The 26,073-nt window shown below is 40.6% G+C and overlaps 1 protein-coding gene across 10 annotated transcripts in view; it reads right to left on the minus strand.

Annotated features, from left to right (window-relative positions):
* Positions 1-26,073, minus strand: part of LOC140185128 (Friend leukemia integration 1 transcription factor-like) — a 70,803-nt gene that overhangs the window by 13,931 nt on the left and 30,799 nt on the right. For 8 of the 10 annotated variants that reach the window (XM_072238439.1, XM_072238436.1, XM_072238438.1 and 5 more), the window contains 3 exons: positions 5,299-5,361; positions 1,977-2,036; positions 799-846 (listed from right to left, as the gene is read on the minus strand). In XM_072238439.1, coding sequence (XP_072094540.1) covers positions 799-846; positions 1,977-2,036; positions 5,299-5,361 — 171 coding nt within the window. Of the gene's footprint in view, positions 1-798; positions 847-1,001; positions 1,215-1,976; positions 2,037-5,298; positions 5,362-26,073 lie in introns of those variants that run through there. The other 2 variants (XR_011882503.1, XM_072238443.1) reach the window with 2 other exon arrangements.

Here is a 26,073-nt window from a genome sequence, read left to right on the forward strand (position 1 = left end):
GGAGTTTAAAATGACAAAGGTTTTTGATTAAAATGTTTGGGAAAAAAAGGTTAGGGAAAAGAGGACACCATCTATATAATCAGCAAGAGAACCAGCTGGAGGAATTCAGCTTTTCAGCCAGTGAGCTGTTTTCACCTGGAAAGTAGGCTCTGAGGCATGAAGTGGTAAGATCTAGTTGCAATGTTCAAAAGAAAATAGTTTATATATTCAAAAGGTAAAAAAACATTGAAGAGTTAAAGGAAGGAACATAGTAGTGGAACAAATTAGATACTTCTTTCAAAGATCTGAGATGGACATTGCGAGCCACGCCATCTCTCCTGTTCGACAGCATTCTACTTCAGACTCTACAGAGTAAGGTATAGTATATACGTCATCACAATAACATGTACAACACACGTACTGCACTGCTCTGTGCCACATTACAAAGCTGCAAGGACTGGACAGATTCTGACACAATCATGGGAGCACATATGCGGTTAGCTTTCAAAGCAGTTTTCAATCTAATGTTATTAAAAATCGATGAAATATTCCATAAATATTCCCTATACAGAGGAATGGGAAAAGTCTGGTAATCATTATTCCTTTGTCTCTTTCCATTGTGATGGAGTTTTCTGCTGGCTATTCTGACATAAATAGCAAATAGCCAACGTGTGTATTGAAAGACAAGAACATTCTTCTAGTACTGAAATTACAATGTGATTTTATTATACATCCATTATTGACCTCAGTGCATGTAGTAAACATAGCTTACATTCATACAGCATTCTATGCATTTCGATAGTCAATTCACCGTCTTACCTGGATTGGCTAACCGGCTGCTGGTGGGTCCTAGAATTTGATAAGGATCTGAAATACAGAAGCACTCTCCTCAGTATTCACCAGAATGGAAAACTAAATAAAAATGGATTTAAATTAAAAGAAAGTTCACTTCAAATGCTGGAATTCTATAATAAGCAATCATCTAAGTAGAAAGATGTTACAACTTTGTCAAAATTGCCTACTTCAGACCTGCCTGCAATTATTCTTGTCTTCTGCTCCTTCCCTTTCAGGCACTGCCTCGGAAGGTCTCTGGTATTTGTTCATTACTGACCCCAGTTGGGGAAAGATTGCACAATATTCTGGCACCAATGGAACTGACTGGAATACTGGCAGATCTTCTCATATCATTATGTCAGGTAACTTGTGACCAGTCAAATGTTAATTAAGTCTTTTGGCTGGATAAAAGCACAGCTTTTGTTATTCATCAGTAACATTTTTTCAAATTTACATTATGATTTGATTGCGGTAATTAATCATACTTCTTTAAAAACAAGTGAAATATGAAATATGATGACTTGAGAGAGAAGTTATAAATGACTAAGGTCGCCATTTAAATGCAATCCTCGGCAACCAATTTCAGAGCTTCATCAGCTCTGCCACAATCTCAGGACTAATTGGGGTTGCTACTAATCTCTAGAATCACAGTGACACTGCAGTCATGGGCGCAAGGAAACTATTGCCATAAGTAATCAGAAAAATCCGAGACACCGTATTAATCAATCTTTCCACAGTCAGGAAGCTGCAGCACCATTAGTAAGACTGCAATCAGAACCAGATTTAATATCACTGATATATGTCGTGAAATTTGTTGTTTTGCGACAGCAGTACAGTGCACTTATTTGATCGTTAAAGATGTCTATTGCAGAGGTTAAATCAGCTCGGGTTCCTGGAACTGACTGCTACCCAGTAACAGTGCTTTGAAAAATCACTGATCAGAATATAGATTAGCTACTGCACCTGCCCATTATTTCAACCACTTGAGTAGGATACCCTTCAAAATGAACTGAGAGAAAGTTGTTAAGAGAATAATATCATAATTGATAAAACAAAATGAATCATCTTTATTCTCCTGCATCTCATTTGCCTCTCTTCCATTGCTATATCTATACCATTATCTATAAAGGCATTGCATTCTCTCTTTTCCTCTGCACGGTTACCTGGTTGGGGTCGTGGCTGTTCTGTACTTTTATTCACACTCTGCGTTGCTCCAGGGGAAGCTGAAAAAATAGATTCATAAACTTTATAACACTGTAAAGACGGGACTGGGATAACATCCTTGTGATAACTGGATTACTGATGGCCCCACACATGTTTAGAGACACAGAACAAACCTGCAGAAGTACTTATTCCCTCAGAGAGAGAATCAAAGACTGCAAGATTGATTGAATTAGAAGGAGACAGGATTCTTTCAAGAATCAGCTTGGTTCTATAATAGGAAAGCTAATGACTTGACTTTCTGTGACTAACTCTGTCATCCAACCAATATCTGAATAAAGACAGAGTATAGTGAAAATACTCAGCATGATAGGATCTATCTATGGAAAGAGAAGTAATTTCGGCTAATGTCCATTTGTTAGGACTTTCTGATGTGCCCTGAAACATTTACTCTGTTTCTCTTCCCACAGCTGGTGATTGATCTGCTGAGTGTTTTTGCCCTTCAGCCTCTGACTGTACTTCCTGTGTGCAGATCTATTTCACTTTGTAATCTGTTTGAACCACCATTTTTGGAACTGGGTTGGAGACTTGATGACTTAGCAACTACTGTATCACACAAAGCGGATGCACTGACTCAGCTGACAGCAGCAGAAACACTTTCATTGGCCCCTTGTAGGCATGAAGCTGAACCCATCAAGTGTGGATTGGATCCTGTCTTACTATAACACCTCCATAATTGCCAAATGTTTTTAAAAATTTCATATTTATCATTCATTGTATGAAAATGGCAAAGGTGACCAAACAGCGCTACAAAATACTATCACTTAAATTATGAGGATTACAAACACATTTTTTGTGTCTTAAATGCACTAGTAATTTATGATTCTATGAGTATGATTTTGGAATGCCGATTTTCAGCAATACCATCTTGACATAATGTGTCAGAGTATTTAAAATATAATAGGGTCTTATAGCACAGACATAGGCCCTTCTTCCCACTGAGCCACACTAACCATAAGACTATAAGATATAGGAGCAGAAGTAAGCCATTCAACCCATCAAGTCTGCTCTGCCATTCAATCATGGTTCATCCAATTCTTCCAGTCATCCCCATTCCCCTGCCTTCTCCCCATACCCTTCGATGCCCTGGTTAATCAAGAACCTATCTATCTCTGCCTTAAATGCACCCAATGACTTGGCCTCCACAGATTTACCACCTTCTGTCTAAAGTAATTTCTTTGCACCCCTGTTCTAAATGGACATCCTTCAATCCTGAAGTTGTGCCCTCTTGTCCTAGACTCCCCCACCATGGGAAATAACTTTGCCATATCTAATCTGTTCAGGCCTTTTAACATTTGGAATGTTTCTATGAGATCCCCCCTCATTCTCCTGAACTCCAGGGAATACAGCCCAAGAGCTGCCAGACGTTCTTCATACTGTAACCCTTTCATTCCTAGAATTGTTCACATGAATCTTCTCTGAATCCTCTCCAATGTCAGTATCTCCTTTCTAAAATAAGGAGCTCAAAACTGCACACAATCCCGGCTCTTATATTCTCTACCTCTAGAAATGAATGACAACATTGCATTTGCCTTCTTGACAACCGACTCAACCTGGAGGTTAACCTTTAGGGTATCTTGCACAAGGACTTCCAAGTTGCTTTGCATCTCTGCATTTTGAATTCTCTCCCCATCTAAATATTAGTCTGCCCATTTATTTCTTCCACCAAAGTGCATGACCATACACTTTCCAACATTGTATTTCATTTGCTACTTCTTTGCCCATTCCCCTAAACTAAGTATCTCTGCAGGCTCTCTGTTTCCTCAACACTACCCGCTCCTCCACCTATCTTTGTAACATCGACAAATTTGGCCACAAATCCATTAATCTCATCGTCCAAATCACTGACATACATTGTAAAAAGCAGTGGTCCCAACACCGACCCCTGTGGAACTCCACTGGTAACCGGCAGCCAGCCAGAATAAGATCCCTTTATCCCCACTCTGTTTTCTGCCAACCAGCCAGTGCTCCACCCATTCTAGTAACTTCCCTATAATTCCATGGGCTCTTATCTTGCTAAGCAGCTGCCTGTGCGGCACCTTGTCAAAGACCTTCTGAAAATCCAAGTACACCACATCCACTGCATTTCCTTTGTCTACCCTGCTTGTAATTTCCTCAAAGAATTGCAGTAGGTTTGTCAGGCAAGATTTTCCTTTCAGGAAACCATGCTGGCTTTGGCCTATCTTGTCATGTGCCTCCAGGTACTCTGTAATCTCATCCCTAACAATCGATTCCAACAACTTCCCAACCACTAGAGCGACCACCCTCATACTCAGGTTAGTTGGATGGGCATCGGAACTCCTCTGACCCGTCTTCTCCCCTCTGAACCATCCACTCCAACCAGCACAGCTCCAAGTGCATCGATTTTGCAGCGTACCAGCAGAGCACACCTCTCAAGCTTGCTTTGCCTTTGCTCGTTTCTTCTTTGTCTGCAGTGATAGTTTACCCCAATTTACTTCATAAACAGTGTTACTAATAATGGTTTTAATCAAATTCCTTTGCTTTTGAACTACCAGTAATCTGTTGCATGTCTTCAGTGGTGCCATCTTAAAGCAGAAGATTCACTTGGGAGAAGTTTGGATAAGTACATGGATGGTTGGGGTTTGGAGACCTATGGTCCAGGTGCAGATCAAGTGGACTCGGCAGGTTAACAGTTTGGCATGGACTAGATGGGTCAAAATGCTCTATGACTCTATAATTGTACTCCCAACCATGTCTAGTTTTCTTAACAAACTTCCTCTTGCATACGTCATTATGACGCATCGACCAGGGGAGAAACTTCTTTGAACCTTCACTGCAGAATCAGCCAAGTACAGTAACTGCCACAGGTGTGAATTTCCACCTGTGCAATGCCCCAACAATCATGTTGCCAGGTAACACAGTGCAGAAAATGTTCTATTTTGTTCTTATATCCTAACTGTGTTAACATCAATGCACTACAGCATCTACCAGTACAAGCTGTTCTTGCACAGGATCTCAGATCCAACACTCTTTGTCTTCCTGAAGTCTTCTTTTAGACTGTAAAACTCCAGATTGCATCACCTAACCAATCCTCACTGAGAACCATGTTTGAGTTAGACGGGGGAGCCTTCTTACCTGACACACAGTCTGAGTACACATTGCTAATGATCATATCTCCATTCCAAAATCATGCATTCAGAAAGTCACTCATCAGCTCGGTTCCATTTTGCTAAAGGTCTGTTCTTTATCACATCTCCTTTATTGCTTTTCATACAGTTGTGAAAGATGTTTAAAGGTACCTACCTTTTGTCACATTGTTCATATTATTACCCCAACCGGATCTCCTGACAGTATCATACAATGGATCTAAAAGAAATAAGAGACTGAGTTGAACATATGAACCAGCAAATTATGAAACCAGAATAAAGTCTGTTCTTAGTGTACCTAACATTTGAAGTTTTCAGCCTCAGCAACACTGAACAGCCCTTGCTGTCCAAGACAGGACAAACAACAGCAGCAGGCCAGCTTCACAATCTGGTGAGCCACAAGATCACGAAAATGCTTCCTGTGATCCTAGGTCATTTTAGGATTGTGGGACCTTGCTGTATATAGAGTTGGTGAAATTTCTCCCCTATAACTTCATAGAACATAGCACAGGAACAGGCCCTTCGGCCCACAATGTCTGTGCTGTTCATGATGCCAAACAAAACAAAAACACACTGCGACACGTTAAGCATGAATCAGGATCAGAATCAGAGTTATTATCACCAACTTATGCCACCTAGTGTGTTGTTTTACAGTGGCAGTACAGTGCAAAACATAAAATACACTATATATTACAATAAAAAATGTGTAAAACATTTAATATGTAGTGCAAAAAAAAGCAACAATAGTGAGGTAGTGTTCATGGGTTCATTGTCCATTCAGAAATCTAATGGTGGAGGGGAAGAAGCCATTCCCAAAATGTTGAGAGCATCTCTTCAGGCTCTTGTACCTCTTCCTCGATGGTAGTAATAAGAAGAGGGCATGTCCTGGATAGTGAGGGTCCTTAATGTTGGATAATGCCTTCTTGAGGCATTGTCTTTTGAAAATGTCCTCAGTGATGGGAAGGCTGGTGCCCATGATGGAGCTTGCTGAGTTTACAATTCTGAGTTTGATTGATTAGATTCATGCAACCTTTGTTTTTAATTGTGCCATTCACTAGGGCAACTACAGCAGCAACACTGGGGATCCTTCCTCACAAATACACTGCCAGTTTGTTCCTGGTGTGACTCAGACTTGCATAGATGTTAATGGAATGGTTTTGTTCCTTTATCTGTGAGCAATTAATCTGGTGTGACAACAGCTTGTATGAATCTGAGCAGTAATCAATCTGGTGCAATACCATGATGTTTGGATTAAACATGATCAAATAGATTAGCCTAACACTGGGTGGGATAAAAGCAAGCAGTATGATGCAACACAGTTATATTATATTACACAATGGTCTCAATTCAGACTGTCTTATTAACACGAGAAAGCAATGAGTAGAAGCAGGAGTGGGCCATATGGAACTTCAGATGGGCTGCATCATTCAATGTCCATCTCTGACCTCTGCCCCTCAAGTTGACTGTTCTGCCTGGTCCGAATACCCCTTAATTCCAAAAAAAAATCATCATTTTTAGCCTTGAATGATCTCTGTGACTGAATAACCTCAGACCTCTCAGGTAGATATTGACACCCTTCTCATAAATTTAGCCATATTTCAGTGCCAAATGGTCGATTGCTTATAGAATTAATCCAGTGTCTACGGTGCAAAAGAAAAAGGTTATGCAAAGTATCATGCCATCAACAATGCCACATTAAATTTTGCAAGTGTTTCATTTCTATTTCTTCACATCTTCACTGTAAACAATAAAACATTGTTATTGTCCCTTTTAACTCTATCAGTTTCATTAACAATCAGCAATTTTCAGCATTAACACTGTCTTTGCTGCTTAAATTTGTACTATCTCAATGAAGAGGTAATAGAAACTAATTAGTAAATATTACTAATAATGTTCGATGCTAAGAGATTGCCATGCAGTGTATGTTATTTTAAATGTAAAATTTAACATTTAACCTAATTATTTACCTCTCTCAATTTCTCAGCTAATCCAATGCCTAACCTCTTTTCTGAATTAAAATCAAGTTTATTATCACTGACATATATCATGAAATTCATTGTTTTCTGGCAGCAGTACAGCGTAAAACATTAAAAAATTACTATAAATTCCAGTCCAATGTGATTTCCATCATTCCCTGTTTTTCAATCCCAATGGCTAAAGAACTGCCCTGTTGGTCCCATCACTCACTGATTTCTTACTTACTTGCCCTGTTGGCTCAGTTCCTGCATTTTCAGTTGGCCTGAACTCAGTTGTGAGATTGCATTCAAAGGATCCATTCAATAATTAATGGCGACTTTGCAGGAAAGCAGTCCAATACTCAGACACTCTTGACACAAGTTTTCTCCACAACCACATTAATCTTGCATAAATGCTTAAATCCAGTTTTCCTATGCCACCTCGTTCTAAGGCCAGGCTGAAGAACAATGAGACTTCAGTGACAGCTCCACATAGCACTCCCTGGTTTCGCAGACGGAGGGTAAGGCTTGGGGTGGAGTCTCACCTCCTGGAAATTTCTGAGGTACTCTAAGAGTTTTTAAATGCCATTGATTAAAATAATAATGATTTAAATTTTTTTAAATTCAAGTAAAAAAACAATTATGTAACATAAGTTGAAAAAATAAATATCTGAATTTACCTTGTTTCTCCTCATCTCCAGAGTAAGAAGCCTCACTCAAATGAGTGGGCACCAAGACCACAACTGGCCTGAGAGTGCACGTGGAATCTGATAGAGGAGCAGGTTGACAGATGGACCAATATCAGTCCATCAGCACCTCCTGGACTTGTAGCAGAGCTGTGCAAGTCTGCTACTTAGCTGTGAGTGGCTGAACACTGGCAATTCGTAAACTACAGCGGCATAGACAGTCCAATATTAACAGTGGGTGATGTGTCTATTCCTAGGGGAGAAGTACATTGGAAAGGCATTGAGTTCAGTTCCTATACAGCAACTAGAACTGTTGTCTGCTCGGGAGAAACCACAACCTTTGGCAAAGGATATGAGCATGCAAGAAAACATAGTCCTCGTTAATTTTATCATTTGAACATAAGAACATAAGAAAGAAACTGGACCTGGAATAGGCCATTCAGTCATTTGAGCTTGCTCTGCCATTCAACAAGGTAATAGCTGCTCTTCCACTTGTATACATTAATTCTCTTAACATCCCAAAATCTAAAGATCTCTGTTTTGAATGAATACATTTTCCACAACCTTCTGGGACAGGGAAAGGTTCACCAGGTCTCTGTAGAAATTTCTCCTGAGCTCAGTCCTGAACAGCCTACCCCTCACAATGAAACTATGTCCCCAGTCCTAGACACCATATTCGGATGATATATTGTCCCTGCAATCAGCTTCTCAAAGCCTTTAAACTTTTGTAACTGTCAAGAGGTATTCTTTCTTTGCTTTAACTCTAAGGAGTACAATTGCAATCTACACAACTCTCATATGGAATCAGTCCAGTAAATCTTTGCTGCACTCCCACAATATCAATTCCATCCTTGCTCAGGTAAGGAGATGAAACCTGTGCACAATACTGCAGGCACAGTCTCATCAGAGCCCACTGCAAGTGCAATAAGGCTTCTTTACTTTGTAATAAAATCCAAACATGCCACCTGGCATCATAAAAACTTGCTGCACCTGCGCATTCACCTTAAGTAACCTGTGCAAGCACACCTTGGTCCCATTGAACTTCAAAACCAACCTCATGTCACTGAGCAACGACACTGCTTTTCTGTTCTGCTTGCTGAGGTGAATGACCTCACACTTTCTCTGTCACGTTCTCACCCAACTTGTCCACAAGGGACTGAAGCTGCTTTAAATCCTTCTCTGTACTCACAATCCCTCTTAATTTGCTCATAGATTTATAGAGTATTACAGCAGAGAAAAAGACCCGTTGGCTCATCTAGTCTATGCCCACCTGATCTTCTGCATAGTCTCATCTACCTTCAGCCAAACCATATTGCTCCAAACCTCTCCTATCGATGTTGTATCTAAACTTCTCTTAAGCAATACAATTGAATCAGCATCTACCACTTCTGCTGGCAACTCATTGCACAGTCACACCATCCTCTGAGTGAAGAAGTTTCCCTTGGTTTTGTAATCAAACTTGGACATATGTGAAAAGTTCCCAGCTTCTCACATCATCCCACTTTCCCCACCCACACACCTTCCCCCTCACCTGGTCTCACTTATCACCTGCCAGCTTGTACTTATTTCTCTCTCTCGCACCTTCTTACTCTGGCTTCTGCCCCCTTCCTTTCCAGTCCTGATGAAGGATCTTGGCCCGAAACGTCGACTGTTTATTTCCCGCCAGAGATGTTGCCTGACCTGTTGACTTCCTCCAGCATTTTGTGCCTGGTGGTCAGTGGCTACTGTTTTGATGTATACAAATTAGAAATGGCAGAAGCCTGGTGCTTCGTCATGCAATGGTTAAATGACTAGGTTGGGGATCAAATTTCAGGATCATGTATTCAGAAAGTTGAATCTTAACACACCACAACAGCTGGAGGATTTAAATTCAAGTAGCAAATGCAATCTGAACTTCAAGAAAAATTAGTCACAGTAAGGACAGCATCATTTTAAAATTCCAACTTTTTCTCCAACCTCCTTCATAGAATAAAATCTGTTTTACTTACTCAGTTAGGCTTGTATGTGCCTCTAGGCTCCAGATCTATGCTACATGTTGCCAGATTGACTATTAAGTTAATTCAGGGCTGAATCTGGTCAGGCAACAAATATTAGCATTACCAGTGACATAATGACATCTGCATACAGCCAGTAGATTTTTTTATTAATAACTTAAATTAATCATGGAAAGGCTGAGAGACCTGCAATATGTGTTGCTAATCTTTAGATTGTCAGCAAAGTACAAAAGACTAGCTGCTGACAGCTGATGTTCAGATGCTATTGCTGCTCCCCTGCCTTCTGTAAGTTAAGCTGTTATCTTGGTTGCCCAAATTTCCCAAAAGACATTGGCCAATAGTATCTACTGAGAGAAAGTAACCCTGATCTGTTGAATGAAAAGTAACATAAAATCTTATAAACATTTAAAGTAGAATGTGATGGTGCTGAAATGTCTACTTCCCCACTATTTGTTGCGATCTGGAATACATTTCCTGAAGAGGAAAGTGGAAGCAGATTCAGGAGTCACTTTGTAAGGGAATCAGGATTGTAACAGGAAAGGGAAACTTTGCAAGGTTTTGCAGAAAGTCAAGGGGAGTTTGGTTAATTAGATAACTCTTTTAAGAGCTGGCATGGTTACAATAGACCAAATGGCCTCTTCTGCATTGTATGAGTCCTGGAACTTGGCACCAAACCACCAACCAGTAAGGTAATATGACACATTACCTTCACTTTTTGCACACACTGCGCTTATTGTTCAGCCAGCATTTGAAATAACTGCAGAACTATTTGCAAACGTTGTAGCATTTTTCCAAAAATAAAGGTTTAAGGGTATCTGTACAACTGAAAGTCTGGAATGCATTGTAGCTCTCCAAAGCAAACTGTGGCATTTCAAAATATGATTTAAATGTGGAAAACTAAAATTGAGTTCAGAAAGAATGATATTTAAACTTGATGGTTTAAAGTTGTCTGAGAATTTTAAATGCTGGCCAAGAAAAGGTAAGATCATGAGCTTAAGCAATTACTTAGTAGCCAGACTGCAAGAAATAATACACAAACAGGACTTAGGAATTGGGCCAGGAGTTAATCGTTTCACTGTAAACATGCTGAGAGTGCAGTGTTACGATTTCACAATTACTGGGTTTGAAAACAAACCATCAACTGGCTGGAGAAACATTTAAAAATTCCTTTGCACATTTCTCCCCAAAGTTAAGTTATGTTCTGCTTACTTTTGTCTAAAGAGAATTAGATGATTTATTATAAATAAAAAGGGATTATTTGGAAATCAAGGTGCTTCCAGATTAATACACTTCCCCAAGCTCCACTGCACAAGAGCTTAAAATAGAAAGTAATGTATTTTAATATAAAGAGATAATTTCCAATAAATGATTTAACACTACTCAGCAAGATTCAACAATTGAAAACAGTTATCTAAGCTATTTCATTCAACCAAATGTTTCCACTATCAAGTAGATCCAGGATGGAAAAAGGAAAGTAATAAATCATTTGCTTTAATATACTATGACTTGTTTTATTAGTTACCAACATTAAAATGAATGGAATCATCATAAGATATTTAACAGAATATTCTTCATTCAGACTATAACCATTTTGGGAAGTGCTCTGGAGGAGTCATCTGTCCCAGTCCCCAAAACTAGGCTGATTCGCCATCTCCTGTGGTTTCTGGGATCCCGAAAGAGTTGTGTTTCCTGAGTTGTAGTTTCCTGCACAGTGCTCCCTTTGTTTTACTCTCTCTCCCCACCTCCCCCAACCTCCATTGCAATTTTCATATGGTGCAGGTTTCTCGATGTGTGTTCAAACCAACAAAACATGAGATAGGCAGAGCTATTTTGAGCTCCCACTGCACTTCATCTTAACACCTATGGAGCAGGCACTTCTATTGTAGAGTTCACCCATCTTTCAGGCATAAAACTAAATTACAGTGTCTTTGGAAAAGAAATTAATTCAGTTTGTAGATGCAAGGTTGTAGAAAATGAAAAAAATGACATTGACTCTATTTATGTGCCAGGTCATTCCAGATCTCAATTTCATAATATCATAAGGCATAGGAGCCGAATAGTTATAATCATACTTTATTGATCCCAGGGGGAAATTGGTTAAATCAAACCATTCAGTCCATCAAGTCTGCTCTGCCATTCAATCAATAATTTATTATTGTATGGTAATGTAATTGGTGGAAACATATATCATTCACAGCCACTGATATTCAGTTGGGCTTCACTTTAAGAGGCTGGTCTGACATGAAGACATAGTTACATAAAGTACTTTTACCGTGTTTTGTGTTCCATGTTTGGATCACAATAAAGTGAGTTGCTACGGTTTTTCTTAAACGTAATACTGTTTTTACTTGTGAAAACCTACATTATCACTGCCAACTCTATTCTCCTGTCTTCTCCCCATAACCTTTGAAAACCTTGCTAAATAAGAAACTATCAACCTCTACTTTAAATATACCCAATGACTTGGCCTCCATAGCCACCAGTGGAAATGAATTCCACAGATTCACCACCCTCTGGCTAAAGAAATTCTACCTCCTCTCTGTTCTAAAGTGACATCCTTCTATTTTGAAGATGTGCCCTCTAGTCCTAGACTCTCCAACTATAGGAAATATCCTCTCCGCTCCATTTAGGCCTTACAATATTCAATAGGTTTCAATGAGATGGCCCCTCATTTTTCTAAACTCCAGCAACTATAGGACCAGACCCATCAAATGCTTCCAATATGTTAACCCTCTCATTTCCATATTGACAGACAAGGGTTTGAGTAGTTAAATGAGTATGCTATGACACGAATAAAGCAGGTATGGATTAATAACATTATTAATTCAAATCATGATAAATTGAAAATTTGAAATTAGTTTAAGAAACTGAATATAAATAACACTCAACAGTAAAAGTGATGTTTGATGCCTTCAGTTTGACATGAAAATTTAAATAATTCACTAATGGCTTTGGAAAAAGAAATTTGTTATTTTTCATGCTCCCTTTTATATGTGACTCCAATCTAACACCAACCTGGTGAATTTTTTTAATTGTCCCATGAAGTGATCTTACAGTCCTCTCATTTCAAGATAAACACCCCAAGAATAGTTACTGACACCCACAAACTGCCAACCCTTCTGGTAATGCCCACATCCAAAGTAAAAGAAAAGAAAAGTAGCACATCAAAGACACAGACTTCAAGCCAATGGGTCTCCTTCATTTCAGCCATTCTTACTGGGAAGTCAAGGTATTATTGTCAACCGTTTGATACTATTCAAGTTCAGTCAGTATCTTTGACTACAAAAATATTAAAATGAGACTGATAGGTCTGGTATCAGATACAGCTTGAATTTCCTGGTAATTCTGTACTCTGTATAGCAGTTACTGTTCTGAAAAAGGTTGAAGTATTACTCCAGGGATTCATTTTAAACATATTAATGCAGAAGGAAGTATCCAGTATCTCAGGACTATAAAAACACTCTGCTAAATCAGAAGATCATGCAAACACTTCTTTTTAAATCCAGCTGTGCTTCCAACATAAATTATGCTCCGTGTATTTTTAGCTCCTATGGTGTAATATTCCTGCACTCAGAAGCCAAGGTTTGATGTTTCATAATCATCTCTTATGTAAAGACTGTCAGAAATCAACCTTAGAATCCCCAAGTTGCATTGCCATATTTTGTCACAGATTGTCCCTGGAGCCTGCTGCTATCAACAAAATTTGGGAATGTACCTGTGGCTATGATGATTTGGTTGCCAGCACTGGGGCAGCATACTAGCATAATGGACAACAGAGGGTGGCAGCGTTGCATAATAATTAGCAGAGGCCTTTACAGCACCAGTGATCTGGGTTCAATTCCCACTGTTGTCTGTACGTTCTTCCTGTGACCGTGTGTATTTCCTCTAGATGTTCCGGTATCCTCCGCATTCCAAAGATATATAGGTTAGGGTTAGTAAGTTGTGGGCATGTTATGTTGGTGCCAGAAGCATGGCAATGCTTGCAGGCTGCCCTCAGCACATCCGCAAACTGTGCTGGTTGTAGAAGCAACTGGCACAATTCACTGCATGTTTCGATGTACATGTGACTAAAAATGCTAATCTTTGTACTGGGGTTGGTGGAATTCTCATTCAGCCCTAAGCAACCCCAGATTCACTAAATCTACTTGCAGGGTTAAACTCAAACCTTGCATTGGATGACTAGCCATGTGCTGTTACAGAAAAATTGTGGTGGGGGCTGAGATGAAGGAAGCAGAGATCGAGATTGTTGTATCCCAAGTTCTCCACTTCATGTTACAGAAAAATGCAATATATGGAATTGTACTTTTTAATAAAAGGAAATACAAAAGAAACAAATAATCTGCTGGAAGATTTCTGTGGGGCAAGTTGCATCATTGGGTCATGCACCTCCCCAACAGATGCTGCTCCACCAATGAGCTCCTCCAGAAGATCATTTGCACTCCAGATTCCAGCATCTGCAGTCTCTTGATTCTCTGGAGAAAAAATGTATTCAAATTGAATTGTATCTCCAGTCTGTGGACCTGACACTGGAGAAGGTATTGAGCCCAGGAAAGGGTAGAGATTCAATGAGGGGATAGCAGGAACAATAAGCTTTAGTTGTGAGAAAGACCAGAGCAGAGACTAGATCAAAGGTGTCCGGGGGGATATTTGATATGAAGTTAGAAATTTGAGAAAGTGAATTATGGAAATCCTTTGGTGATGCTTCCCAATAACTTTCTTATCAGAAAGAGCAAGGAACATGACAAATATTGAAGGAAGCAGAACGTACTAAAAAAAATGAGAACGATAACAGTCTGTTTGGAGAATATAAATTGATAGTTATAAGGTGTGAGGTGCCAGCTGCACTTGGGTAACAGCTCTCAGGTCTCTCCATTGAGTATTTCTCCACATCAATAAATATAGAACCCAGAAGTCGTGAGTTCAAGTCCTACTTGAGGAACTTCAATCAAAGCCAGTGGTCAAGATGGCAAATTTCATTTGGGATATTAAAACAGGATCTGCTCTCTTTCAGAAGGATAAATGGTTTCTCTTTTTGCAGATGCTGCTTGAGTTTTTCCAGCACCTTCTGTTTTTATTTCAGATTCCAGCACCTGATGTTTTATTAGTTTGCCTCTACTCTCTCACAAACCAGGGTAGGTCAGGGTAGGGCACTGTGAAGTGCAGTAGAACAGAGGGATCTGGGAATAGAGATCCATAATTCCTTGAAAGTGATGTCACAGGTAGATAAGTTCATAAAGAGAGCTACTGGTGCATTGGCCTTCGTAAATCAAAATACTGAGTACAGGAGTTGCGATATTATGTTGAAGTTGTATAAGATATTGGTGAGGACCAATTTGAAGTATGGTGAGAATTTCTGGTCACCAAATCTACAGGAAAGATATCAATAAGATTCAAAGAGTACAAAGAAAAATTACAAGAATGTTGCCAGGACTTGCCAGGAGTTACAGAGTAAAGTTGAATAGGTTAGGTTTATTCCCAAGGTTGGTTCCTCAGGTTGTTACAGCCGGGGTTGGTAATGGGGACAAGCTCCCACTACTGATTAAATGCTCCAATGACATGCACCTCAAATAGCCTCTGACAATCAAGTCCAGCTCCTAGCCTTCACGTGCGACTTAGCTACTAAGTCCGGCGGAACCATTTCTACTGACAGGAGCCTTAAAACCAGTTGTTTTGGGCAGATGGGGCTCATCAGCTGTGGTTGGCAGCTCATCCAAGAGAAGGAAAACTCTGATCACAAACCTCCATTGCCTTGTGGCGATACCCATGCATGGGGAAATCTTGGGGAGCAAACCCCAAGGGAAAAATCCAGAGCTGGGGTCCCTAAGGCAGTCCTATGTTGAGTTCAACACTGACTGGTAACTCCTGCGACACCACTGGTGCCAAACTATCAGTCTCCGCTGTTCCTTTGGATTCATCAGATGCATGGAAAGGGAGAGCCTGCTACATTGGCAACAGCTTGCTCTCCATATCGTACTGCCCAGGCCTGTATATCTAGGCAACCAGGCTGCAACATCCATGGGTGACCCTGACCGACAGAGGCTTCATATTCCCCAGAGCATAGGAAAATGAGGGGAGATTTGATAGAGTTATACAAAATTATGAGAGGTATAGATAGGGTAAATGCAAGCAGGCTTTTTCCACTGAGGTTGGGTGAGACTACAACTATGTAGTCATGGGTTAAGGGTGAAAAGTGAAATGCTTAAGGGGCACATGAGGGGGAACTGCTTCACTCAGAGGGCGGTGAAAATGTGGAACGAGCTGCCAGTGGAAATGATGGAAGTGGGTTCAATTCCAACATTGAAGAGAAATTTACAAATGTTTGTAGATACGTGCATGGATAGGCGAGGTATGGAGGGCTACGGTCCTGGTGCATGTCGATGAGACTAGGCAGCATGGACTACGTGGGCCAAAGGCCCAGTTTCTGTGTTGTGAATCCTTACTCTTTTATTCTTGAAAGGACATCATCCTGGTTGGTTTGCGCTAAATACTCACAATGGAATTGAAGAGTTGGGCTAGAGAACCACACCAGGGGCTTTAACATTGTATGTTTGACTGAAGTGACTGGAGGGAGGGTCAGAGATTGATGGGGTATGAACGCCCAGTGTATCATTGCAACTACTTTGGGCAGCTTCAGAGTATGTAGAGCCCCGGACAGGTTGAACTTTCTCCCACACCCTGATGGTACTGTTAACCCCCATCTGCCAGCCTGACCCTTTAACTCAATATATATGAACTCTACAGCGTACAGCCCAGAAAAGACGGTTGTATACACCTTTCTGTACAAATTTAACAAAACCAATAGCTATTGCCAACCCTTCCCGTCTATTTAAGACTGGATGGGCATTACCAGAACAAGAGGAGAGGATAATCGCTATTGTTTGTTCGCAGTGCAATCATTAAAGAGTGGCGTGTGGACCGCTGGCCACGGACCCATTATTACTCACCTCTCGCTACTCTGGGACTTACAGAGCAGGGAGCTACAAGCACACACTCCTGTTAATTAAGGAGACAATGGAGATTTTACCCCCCTTTGTCAATAATGAGTCAAGCAGATTGTTCTGCTTTTACATGACGCACCACCTGTCCCGCAGTCAGCCTCTTACCGGAGCCTGATGAGCTATTTGTTCAGCCTTCTCTTAAACAAATAATACACCACGGGTTTAAAGAAAATCCAGTCAAGCATCAAACGGCGGGCTTTGTCTGGGTGATGCATCTTTTATTTTAAGATTCAGGTAGAGGCGAGGAGCTGCTGAATAGCAGCGAGTGGAGTGTGTATTGTGGCACGGACACAATAAACGCACCTGCGGAGAGCGGAGCGCCCATCGCGCCGGGAGGGGGGAGGAGAGGAGGCGGGCATTCATTCCGCGATGCTGCCTGCTCCTATTTGCACTTCCCTCGCGCCGAGAAGGAAGTCCCGATTCAGACTGGTTTATTGTCCGAGACACTCGGGTGCAATTAAATTCCTTGCCTTCCTGAAGGTCTGTTCAGTCCATCGAGCCCTTGCCAGCTCGCAAACATTCTCATTGCGCTAGAAACGTATATTTTCCCATGTGCTACCCCCTACCCCCTCCATTCTCCCTCCTACGCCAGGGTGAAATGCGGCAACGATAAACCTACTGACCAGCAGATCTTTCGGATGTGGGGCGAAACGGGAGTAGCAGGAGGAAACCACAAGGTGGCAGGAAGAATGTGGAAGCACTAACAGGATGGTTAGGACGGAACCCGGGTACTAGAGCTGAGGCCATAGCTCGACCTGCTGCCCCACCGATTATCACACACAGCTCACAGGGTGAAACTATTATTTCTGGCCCTTCAAATCCAGGTATGGGTTATTTGCATTCCTAGCACAAATCCCAGCCTACATCTTCATTCCCTCTTCTGTCTTCAATCCAGTTATCAAATGATCAGTGAGCGCCACAGATAAACTTCCTCATCAATATTTCACCTTAATGTCCAGTCCCTCTGTTTGTGGGTTCCTGGTGCTGTGTTACCTGCAACAACCTTCCTTTTTGAAAGCTATTATCCAATGTTTTTTACGATTTTCATGTTACATTACAAATCAAATTAAATAATTTAAAATCCTTTTCCCTCTAGCTCTTCCTTGCAGGTACTCAGTGGCCACTTTATTAGGTACACCTGTACACCTGCTCGTTAATGCAAATATCTAGTCAGCCAATCATGTGGCAGCAACTCAATGCATAAAAGCATGCAGACATGGTCAAGAGGCTCAGTTGTTGTTCAGACCAAACATCAGAATGGGGAGGAAATGATATCTAAGTGACTTTGACCGTGGAATGATGGTTGGTGCCAGACAGGGTACTTCGAGTATCTCAGAAACTGCTGATCTCCTGGGATTTTCATGCACTACAGGTCTCTTGAGTTTACAGAGAGTGGTGTGAAGAACAAAACAAAACAACATCCAATAAGCGGCAGCTCTATGGGCAAAATCACCTTGTTAATGAGAGAGGTCAAAGGAAAATGGCCAGACTGGTTCAAGCTGACAGGAAGGCAACAGTAACTCAAATAGCCCCATGTTACAACAGTGGTGTGCAGAAGAGCATCTCTGAACGCACGACACGTTGAACTTTGAAGTGGATGGGCTACAGCAGCAGAAGACCATGAACATACACTCAGTGGCCACTTTATTAGGTACAGGATGAGTGGCCGTTTTAGTAGGTACAGGATGCCACTGAGTGAAATTTCTCTGGTTACTATCTGTACTCCGACTGCAAACAGTTGATTTTTTTTTATCAAAACCCTTCATGACTTTGGAAATCATTATTGTAGCTACTCTTAACCAATTTTCTAATTGAAACAAAATACATTTGCGCAGTCACTCCACAGAACTGTAGCCCTTTATCTTTAATATTTTCTCTACTAAATCTCTCCCAAATCCTTCCAAAGATCTTGATATTCCTTCTAAAGTGTGGTGGTCAGAACTAGGGAATTATCAAAGCTGGACTGTACCTACATGAAGGTATTGTTATCTTTGGCTCCGCTGGGATGCAACACTTCCCTCTTGCAACTAGATCTTTGACTTCCTGACCAACAGTAGTGTAGCAGTCAGCACGATGCTATTAAAGCACAAGGTGTCCTGGAGTTGAGAGTTCAATCCTGTAAGGAGTCTTTGTATGTCCTCCCCATCGAGTGCATGGGTTTTCCTTTCACAGTCCAGCGGTCTACCAGGTAGGTTAATTGGTCTTTGTAAGTTGTCCCGTGATTAAGGGTAATCAGGTTTGTTCGGGTTTGCTGAGCTGGAAGGGCCTACTCTGTGCTGTAACGCTACATAAATAAGTTTTTAAAATTTAAAAATTTACAATTTATTTAAAATTAAAATTTAAATAAACATCCTACAATCAATAAGGCTAGGCAGCAACACCTCCTCCACATTTATCTTCAATACTGGTGCTCCACAAGACTGTGTGCATCCTCAGTTCCTACTCTGCTCCTCTTATACTCACAAATGGCATGACCAGATTCTGCTCCAAATGTATTCACTAGTTTGCAGATGACATCACCACAGTGGGCTGAATCGCAAATATTGATGAGTCAAAGTACAGGAAGGAGATACAGGAAGTAAGCCTGGGTCATGACAATAATGTTTCACTCAATATCAGCAAAACAAAAGAACTGGTCATCAACCTCAGGAAGGGGGTCCTGTTTACATCAATGGCATTGAAGTGAGGAGGGCTCAGAGCTTCACGTTCCTCGGTTGAAACATTTCCAATAGCCTGCCCTGGTGCAGTCACATTGATGCTGTGGCCATGAAAACTTACCAGTTCATCTACTTCCTCAGAAGGCTGCAGAAATTTGGCATGTTCCCTTTGACCATCACCAATGTTCAGAGATGCACCACAGAAAGCATCCTATCTAGATAAGTCATGGCTTGGTATGGCAACTGTTCTGTACGAGACTCCAAGGAACTGCAGGGAGTTATGGGCACAGATCAGCACATCACAGACACTAGCCTCTCTTCCATGGGCTCTCTACAATCTTCACTGACCTTGCAAAAGCAACCAACATAATCTAAGGCCTCACCCACCTCAGATATTCTCTCTTTTACACCCTGGCATTGGGCAAAAGACACAAAAGCCTGAAAGTACATACACAAGGCTCAAGGGCAGCTTTTAGCCTGTTGCTATATGATTATTGAATGACCCCCTAGTATGTTAATGGACTCTTGACCTCAAAATCTACCTTGTTTGGTCTTGCACTTTATTGTCCGCCTCCACAGCACTTTCTCTGTAACTGTAACAAGTTATTCTGTTGCTTATTGTTGTTTTTCCTTGTATTACCTCAATGGAATGTTGTCATCAAATGATTTGTATGGATAACATCCAAAACAAAGTTTTACACTATACCTCAGTACACAAGACAATAATCAAATTATTACTCCAGGAACTGCATGTTTTGACATCTTCAAATATTTGTGTATGTTCACTTATTAATTGTTCTACTGCTCAGTTTTCCATCATATTAAAATTAAAGGGAAAATAGGTGAATGTTTTCTTTCATACAAGTGAGACCATCCTGTAAAACATTTGACTGTTCTCTCATAACGAAGACTGGACAATGTTACAAATTGACCTCTATTATGTGAGGCTCTGATAAAGCATGTGAGAACATATTCCAATGTGGATAAGGTATTGTTTCTAACTGAGGTTGAATACAGAACTCCTGTAAAGCAGCCACAGCGTTTCTCTTTCATCACAGATATTCATCTTTACACATCTATGTCTTAGTGCTATTTATTTTGGGCTAAAAGCCATACAATAAGGCCTAATCCCCGATCCCATCCCCACAGCCTTCCAAGTTGTTTATTAATCCATAAGGACTTTCTCAATCCCCAATAGCCATCCTATGACTTTTAGAAATATACCAGGCAATTTGCTCGTTTCTGTTGCTGCAGCAAGCAACATAAGCCGCTTTTGACAGATGAGCACGATGATGCATAAATGCATTGTTCCTTTAACTGTGCAAGGCTTCGATGGCAGTATTTCACAGCAAATCAGAGGACTTGCTGTTTGATATGGAACAGAAATTTCAATTCTGTAATATCTTAGCATGGAGATCCTACATTTTTTTCAGGATCATTATTTTACAAATAGAAGGGGATAAAAGTATTTCTGTTAAGTATTATCTGAGAATGAGACATTCAAGAAATTAAGGAGAACTACAGAGAATATAATACATTTGTTATTATGAAGTTGCCATTCCTGAATGGATGGAATGATTGCAGAAGGGGGCAGCACAAGTAATGTAGTGGTTAGCACATCGCTTTACAGCAGCCAGGGGTTCAAATCCCATTGCTGTCTATAAGGAGTTTGTACATTCTCCCTGTGACTATAGGTTTCCTCTGGGTGCTCCAGTGTCCTCCCACATTCCAAAAACATATGGTTAGGGTTTGTGAGTTGTCAGCATGCCGTGTTGGCACTGGAAGCATGGTGACACTTGGAGGCTGTCCCCAGCACAATCTTCGCTGATTTGATTTGACATGAAATCATGCATTTCATCGTATGTTTTCATGTATCTGCGACAAATGAGACTGATCTCTTTACCTTCTCTGAGCAACAGTTAGGAGAGAAGCTGGGGATCATAAATAAGATGTGTGGATCAGTGGAGCACAATATTATTCTGGGCTAAGTATTAATTCCTGATGTTAATAAATCAAAGCATATTATAGTGCTTGATGTGACACTGGTTAAAAACACTCAAACATTTGTTCCTGTTTATCAAATACAGGTCCTCCCCTAGCAACAAACAGTTTTACAGGTTCATAAGTCAGAAGCTACAGAACAATCTCCCATTATGATAACCATACCTCTGTAGTACCGTATAGACACAAGGGATTGCATATATAGAAATCCAGAGCAACAAACACTATTTGGAAGACTGATTTGAAAGAACGAATACTAAATGTAGAGGGAGAGCTGAAAGTTGTTCTTCCATTCGTAGCAATGAATGAGGGTGCTTATGCCAGACTTTTGAATTTAATAATTTAATGGGATTTGTTTGTATGAAATGTGTGTCCATAAATCAGGCTTTCTTAGCCCAGAGGTGGTCTGTACAGTCATAAAGCACTGTGAGTATTAGTCAGGATGGGACACTTGACTGGGTGGTGGGAACTGAGAATTCAGCAAAGCACTTTGAAGAGAGCAAATGTTATTTTAGTTTCAAAATTCATGTGTTATGCATAAAATGGCCGATGAGCTTGGCAGCAAGGGAGCGTTTTTTTACAAAAATCAACAATTGCTACAACTGGGTCATGTAATGAGGGAGTTAGTGTGGACTGAAGAAAGAGGAAGAATAGGACAGTGAGATAACAGCTCCAAAAACGAGAGTTAGCCAAGCGGCCCCAGTTCTGCAGTTAGTCTTTTATTAGAATTAGCAAGTCACCAGAAGATAGACACATTTGCCGACACTGAAATAAATTTAGCTATGAATAAATAGGAGCATGACAGAACAGTGTAATGCTATTATATTTCACCCAGTAGCCCAGTAGGTAATACCCTTAATACATCCATTTATCTTTTAATTGTATTTGTTTGCCATATGTTAATATAATGCATGAGTGTTTACATGTATACCTTAATTAGTGTAACAGCATGGATATTAACCATGCATTGATTCTGTCACCAAAGCCCAAATTCAATTTTAAATCTGAAATATTCTACAAGGTGAAAAATAATGGAATGGGTAGTTAGAAGTCCTTGTGCTACTGTGTAGAGAGCACCAAGATTTTAGTCAGGGGCACATAAAGGAATGTTTGCCTTCGTTTGAAGTATGAATGTTATGGGATAATCATGTGACAAAGTAGCATGGAAGTAAGCCTTTCAGCCTGCTGAGTCCATGCTGACTTTCTGTGTGAACAATCCCATTCCCTGTTCTTTTCTCATCAACCAATTTTTTTCCCCCTTTCACATGCCTTTCCAGCTCACATTTGAATGGTACAATTAAATCTGTCTCTGCTACGACCACTGGAAATGCATCCTAGATCTTTACAATTTAGGGCATTAAAAAATATTCCTCAGACCACTTTTGGTCCTTTTGCCAACCACCTTCATTCTACATTTCTCACTCTCAGCTCTTCCACTGATGGAAACAGTTTCTATCCATCTACTATTCATAAATAGCTCTACCAGATCTGCTTGCAAACTTTTCTGCTTGAAGGAGAACAACCCCACATTCTCCAATCTATCTACATAACTAAAGCCCTTCATTCCTGGAATTATTTTGATAAGTTTGTAATGTCCCCTCTCCAAAGCCCTTCTGTCTTTCTGAAGCTTGGTATCCTGATCCGAACTTAATACTCCAAGTGTGGTTGGCAAGTGTTATAATTGTGTGTCTCACTTTTTGCTTTAAAATCAGTTACTCACTTTATAAAGCTCAAGATCCCATTGGTTCTCCTTAGCTGCCGTCTCAACTTGGCCTGCTATTTTCAATCAATTATACACATACAGCACACAAACTTTTCTGTTCCTATACCACATTTAGAATTGTGTGCTCTTGTTTACATTGCCTCATTCTTCACATCAAAATGTGATGTTATATAATTTCTCAACATTAAGTTTCATTTAACACCTCTCAGCCCCCTCCACTAACCTTTCTATACCCACTCAAAGTCCATTCAAGTCCTCACGGTTTACTACTCCCAAAAGTTTTTTGTCATCTGCAAGTTTGGAAATTGTGACCTGTACACCCAAATCCAAGTTATCAGTATATATTAAGAAAAAGTGGTAATCCTAGTGCTGGTGCCTGGGAGCTTCACTCTGATCTAAAGAACAATCTTTCTCCACTGCACATTTTCCTTTTACTCAGGTTAGTTTTTAAACATACTGCCCTTATTCCATGTGTTTCAGCTTTGATAATAAGAATATTATGTGGTCACTTATCAAAAATCTTTTCAAATTCCATGTATACCACATCAACTACATTTCCCTCATCAACCTTCCCTGTTAATTCTTTATTAAACTGTTTCCTATCAAATGCAATTTGCCTTAAAGAGAATGCTGGAATACTCAGCAGATCGGGTAGCATCTATGGAGAGAGAAAAACTGAGTTCATGATACAGGTTGATGATGTTACATTGCAATTGACCAATTCTAACACACAGAAAAAAAGGCTGATAATCTGAAATGGCTGAATATACTATTGGATCCAAAGGGTGCAATCTGCCTCATGTACCTTGCTCATTTTCAATGGTTTCTATTTCCTTTGTTTGTGATAAGGTGTTGACCAAAGCTTGCTTCAAGAAGCACATTTCGTTACTCAGTGAATGTCTCTAATTTTGTCCATGTGGTTTCCAACTGAAATTCCATCGTTCAGGCAACACACACAAAGTGCTGGAGCAACTCAGCAGGTTCCTCCAGCATTTTGTGTGAGTTGCTGGGACTTCCAGCATCTGCAGATTTTCTCTTGTTTGTGATTCCATCCTTCAGGATTTGAATACACCTAATATAACAGGCATGTTCAAACTCCCCAGCATTTTCATCCTCCTTCTAGCTGTGACAATAATCTCAATCAAGTTCATAGCTCAAGAATAGTTGTTTTATTGGCTTTTAGGTTCTATTTTGGGAACAGAATGGGGAATTAGGGGGTCAGGTTAGGATTTAGGGATAGGGCTATGGAAGAATTAGAAGACAGGCTGGAGTCTGAGCCTTCACTCCACGCTCGAAGCCCAACGGCTTGGACGTCAAGACGGAAGACCAGTGACGACGAGCGCTGGTGGCCTGACTCAGAGCAGGGAGTCATTGGCAGGTTCCAGGATCAGAGTTCCACGTGGGAAGGTGGCACGTGCATCAGTGACCTGATGGCTAGAGCCCCTGGTCTCAGTGAGTTCACTGGGGAAGTCGAAGGCCTGTTGTCTGCATATCCATGAGTCTATTGGACGCTGGAGAGAGCCTGTCCCTGCGGTAGAGAACTGTGCATGTGCATGGGCGGGAGGGAGGAACAGGACTTGCTTTGCTGTTGCTGCTTTGCCGCGTGGTATGTTCTGCTTTGTTGTGTTCACTGTTGTTTTACTGGGCAAGGTGGGCATGCTATGTTGGTGCCAGGCTTCATGGCAACACTTGTGGGCTGCCCCCAGCACACCTGGGTGTGTTGGTTAACGCAAACGACGCTTTTCGCTTATGTTTCAATGTACATGTGATAAATAAATCTGAATCTTAGAAGTGGTTCTGTTTCAGTATCCCCTTGTGGCTACGGGGGTCAGGGGGTATGGAGGGAAGGCTGGTGCAGGGTTCTGAGTTGGATGAAATTGTGCTCCAATTAACTTTTGAACCGTGAGTAAGATTCACACACAAATCTCTGTCTATTGGCAGTCTTCACATGTGATCTCATAACAGGGAATTTTCTGGCTTTGTTTCAATGAGAAGTTGATTTCAAAAAGGAGGATTGTGGCCAGAAATGTATTTTTATTCAGTTCTCTTCAATGTGTTTTTATTCAGTGCTGCCATTTTTCAATTCCACTTTGGCTTCATTCAGCTGCACTTTGAATCATTTCATTTATACAATGCTTTAAACAGCCTCAGAGCACCTCAAAGTATTTTATATACAATAAGTAGTTTTTACATCCAGCTGGTGTTGCACTGTAGCAATAGGAGAAGCCTATTCACATAAGTATAACAAGATCTCACAAACAGGAATGTGATCAACTGTTTTGGTCTCTGCAGGACATCCTCCTTTTCATTCAAACCATTCCCTGGGATCCTTTTTACTAACTGTGTGGATATAATTTTAACATCCCTTCCAAAGACAGTTTTTACAACTTTGCAGCACTCGATCCATATTACAGTTAAGTTGGTATAGAGGTAAAACACGCACTAAATGCTAGAGGAACTCAACAGTTCAGGCAGCATCTATAAAAGGGAATAAAAAATCGATGAAGGGTCTTGGCCCATAATGTCAAATGCTAATTCACCCCCATAGATGCTGCCTGACCTGCTGAGTTCCTTCCACACTTTGTGTGTGTTGCTGAAGGTTTTCAGAATCTTGAGAATCTCTTGTGCCTTGTGTCTGAGTGAGTTACATGAATGGTAACTTACATTCTTCTAAAATAATGATAGAGATATCATTGATATCATTGATGATAGCTGAGACACAGCTGATATATCTACTGCAAAACTCCAAGATTACAAGCAACTCATAACCTAATGTGTGGAAGAGAATTTTCCCTCATTTGGTTATACCAAAAAATTCAATATTCCACACTGCATCTGTAGCTCAATAGATCAAATAACATTAATTTTGATTCCATATGTAGAAAAAACCCACATTAAACTATTTAATGAACCAAGTT

Source organism: Mobula birostris, chromosome 20, assembly GCF_030028105.1.
Source record: "Mobula birostris isolate sMobBir1 chromosome 20, sMobBir1.hap1, whole genome shotgun sequence".
In the NCBI taxonomy this organism is placed as follows: domain Eukaryota; kingdom Metazoa; phylum Chordata; class Chondrichthyes; order Myliobatiformes; family Myliobatidae; genus Mobula; species Mobula birostris.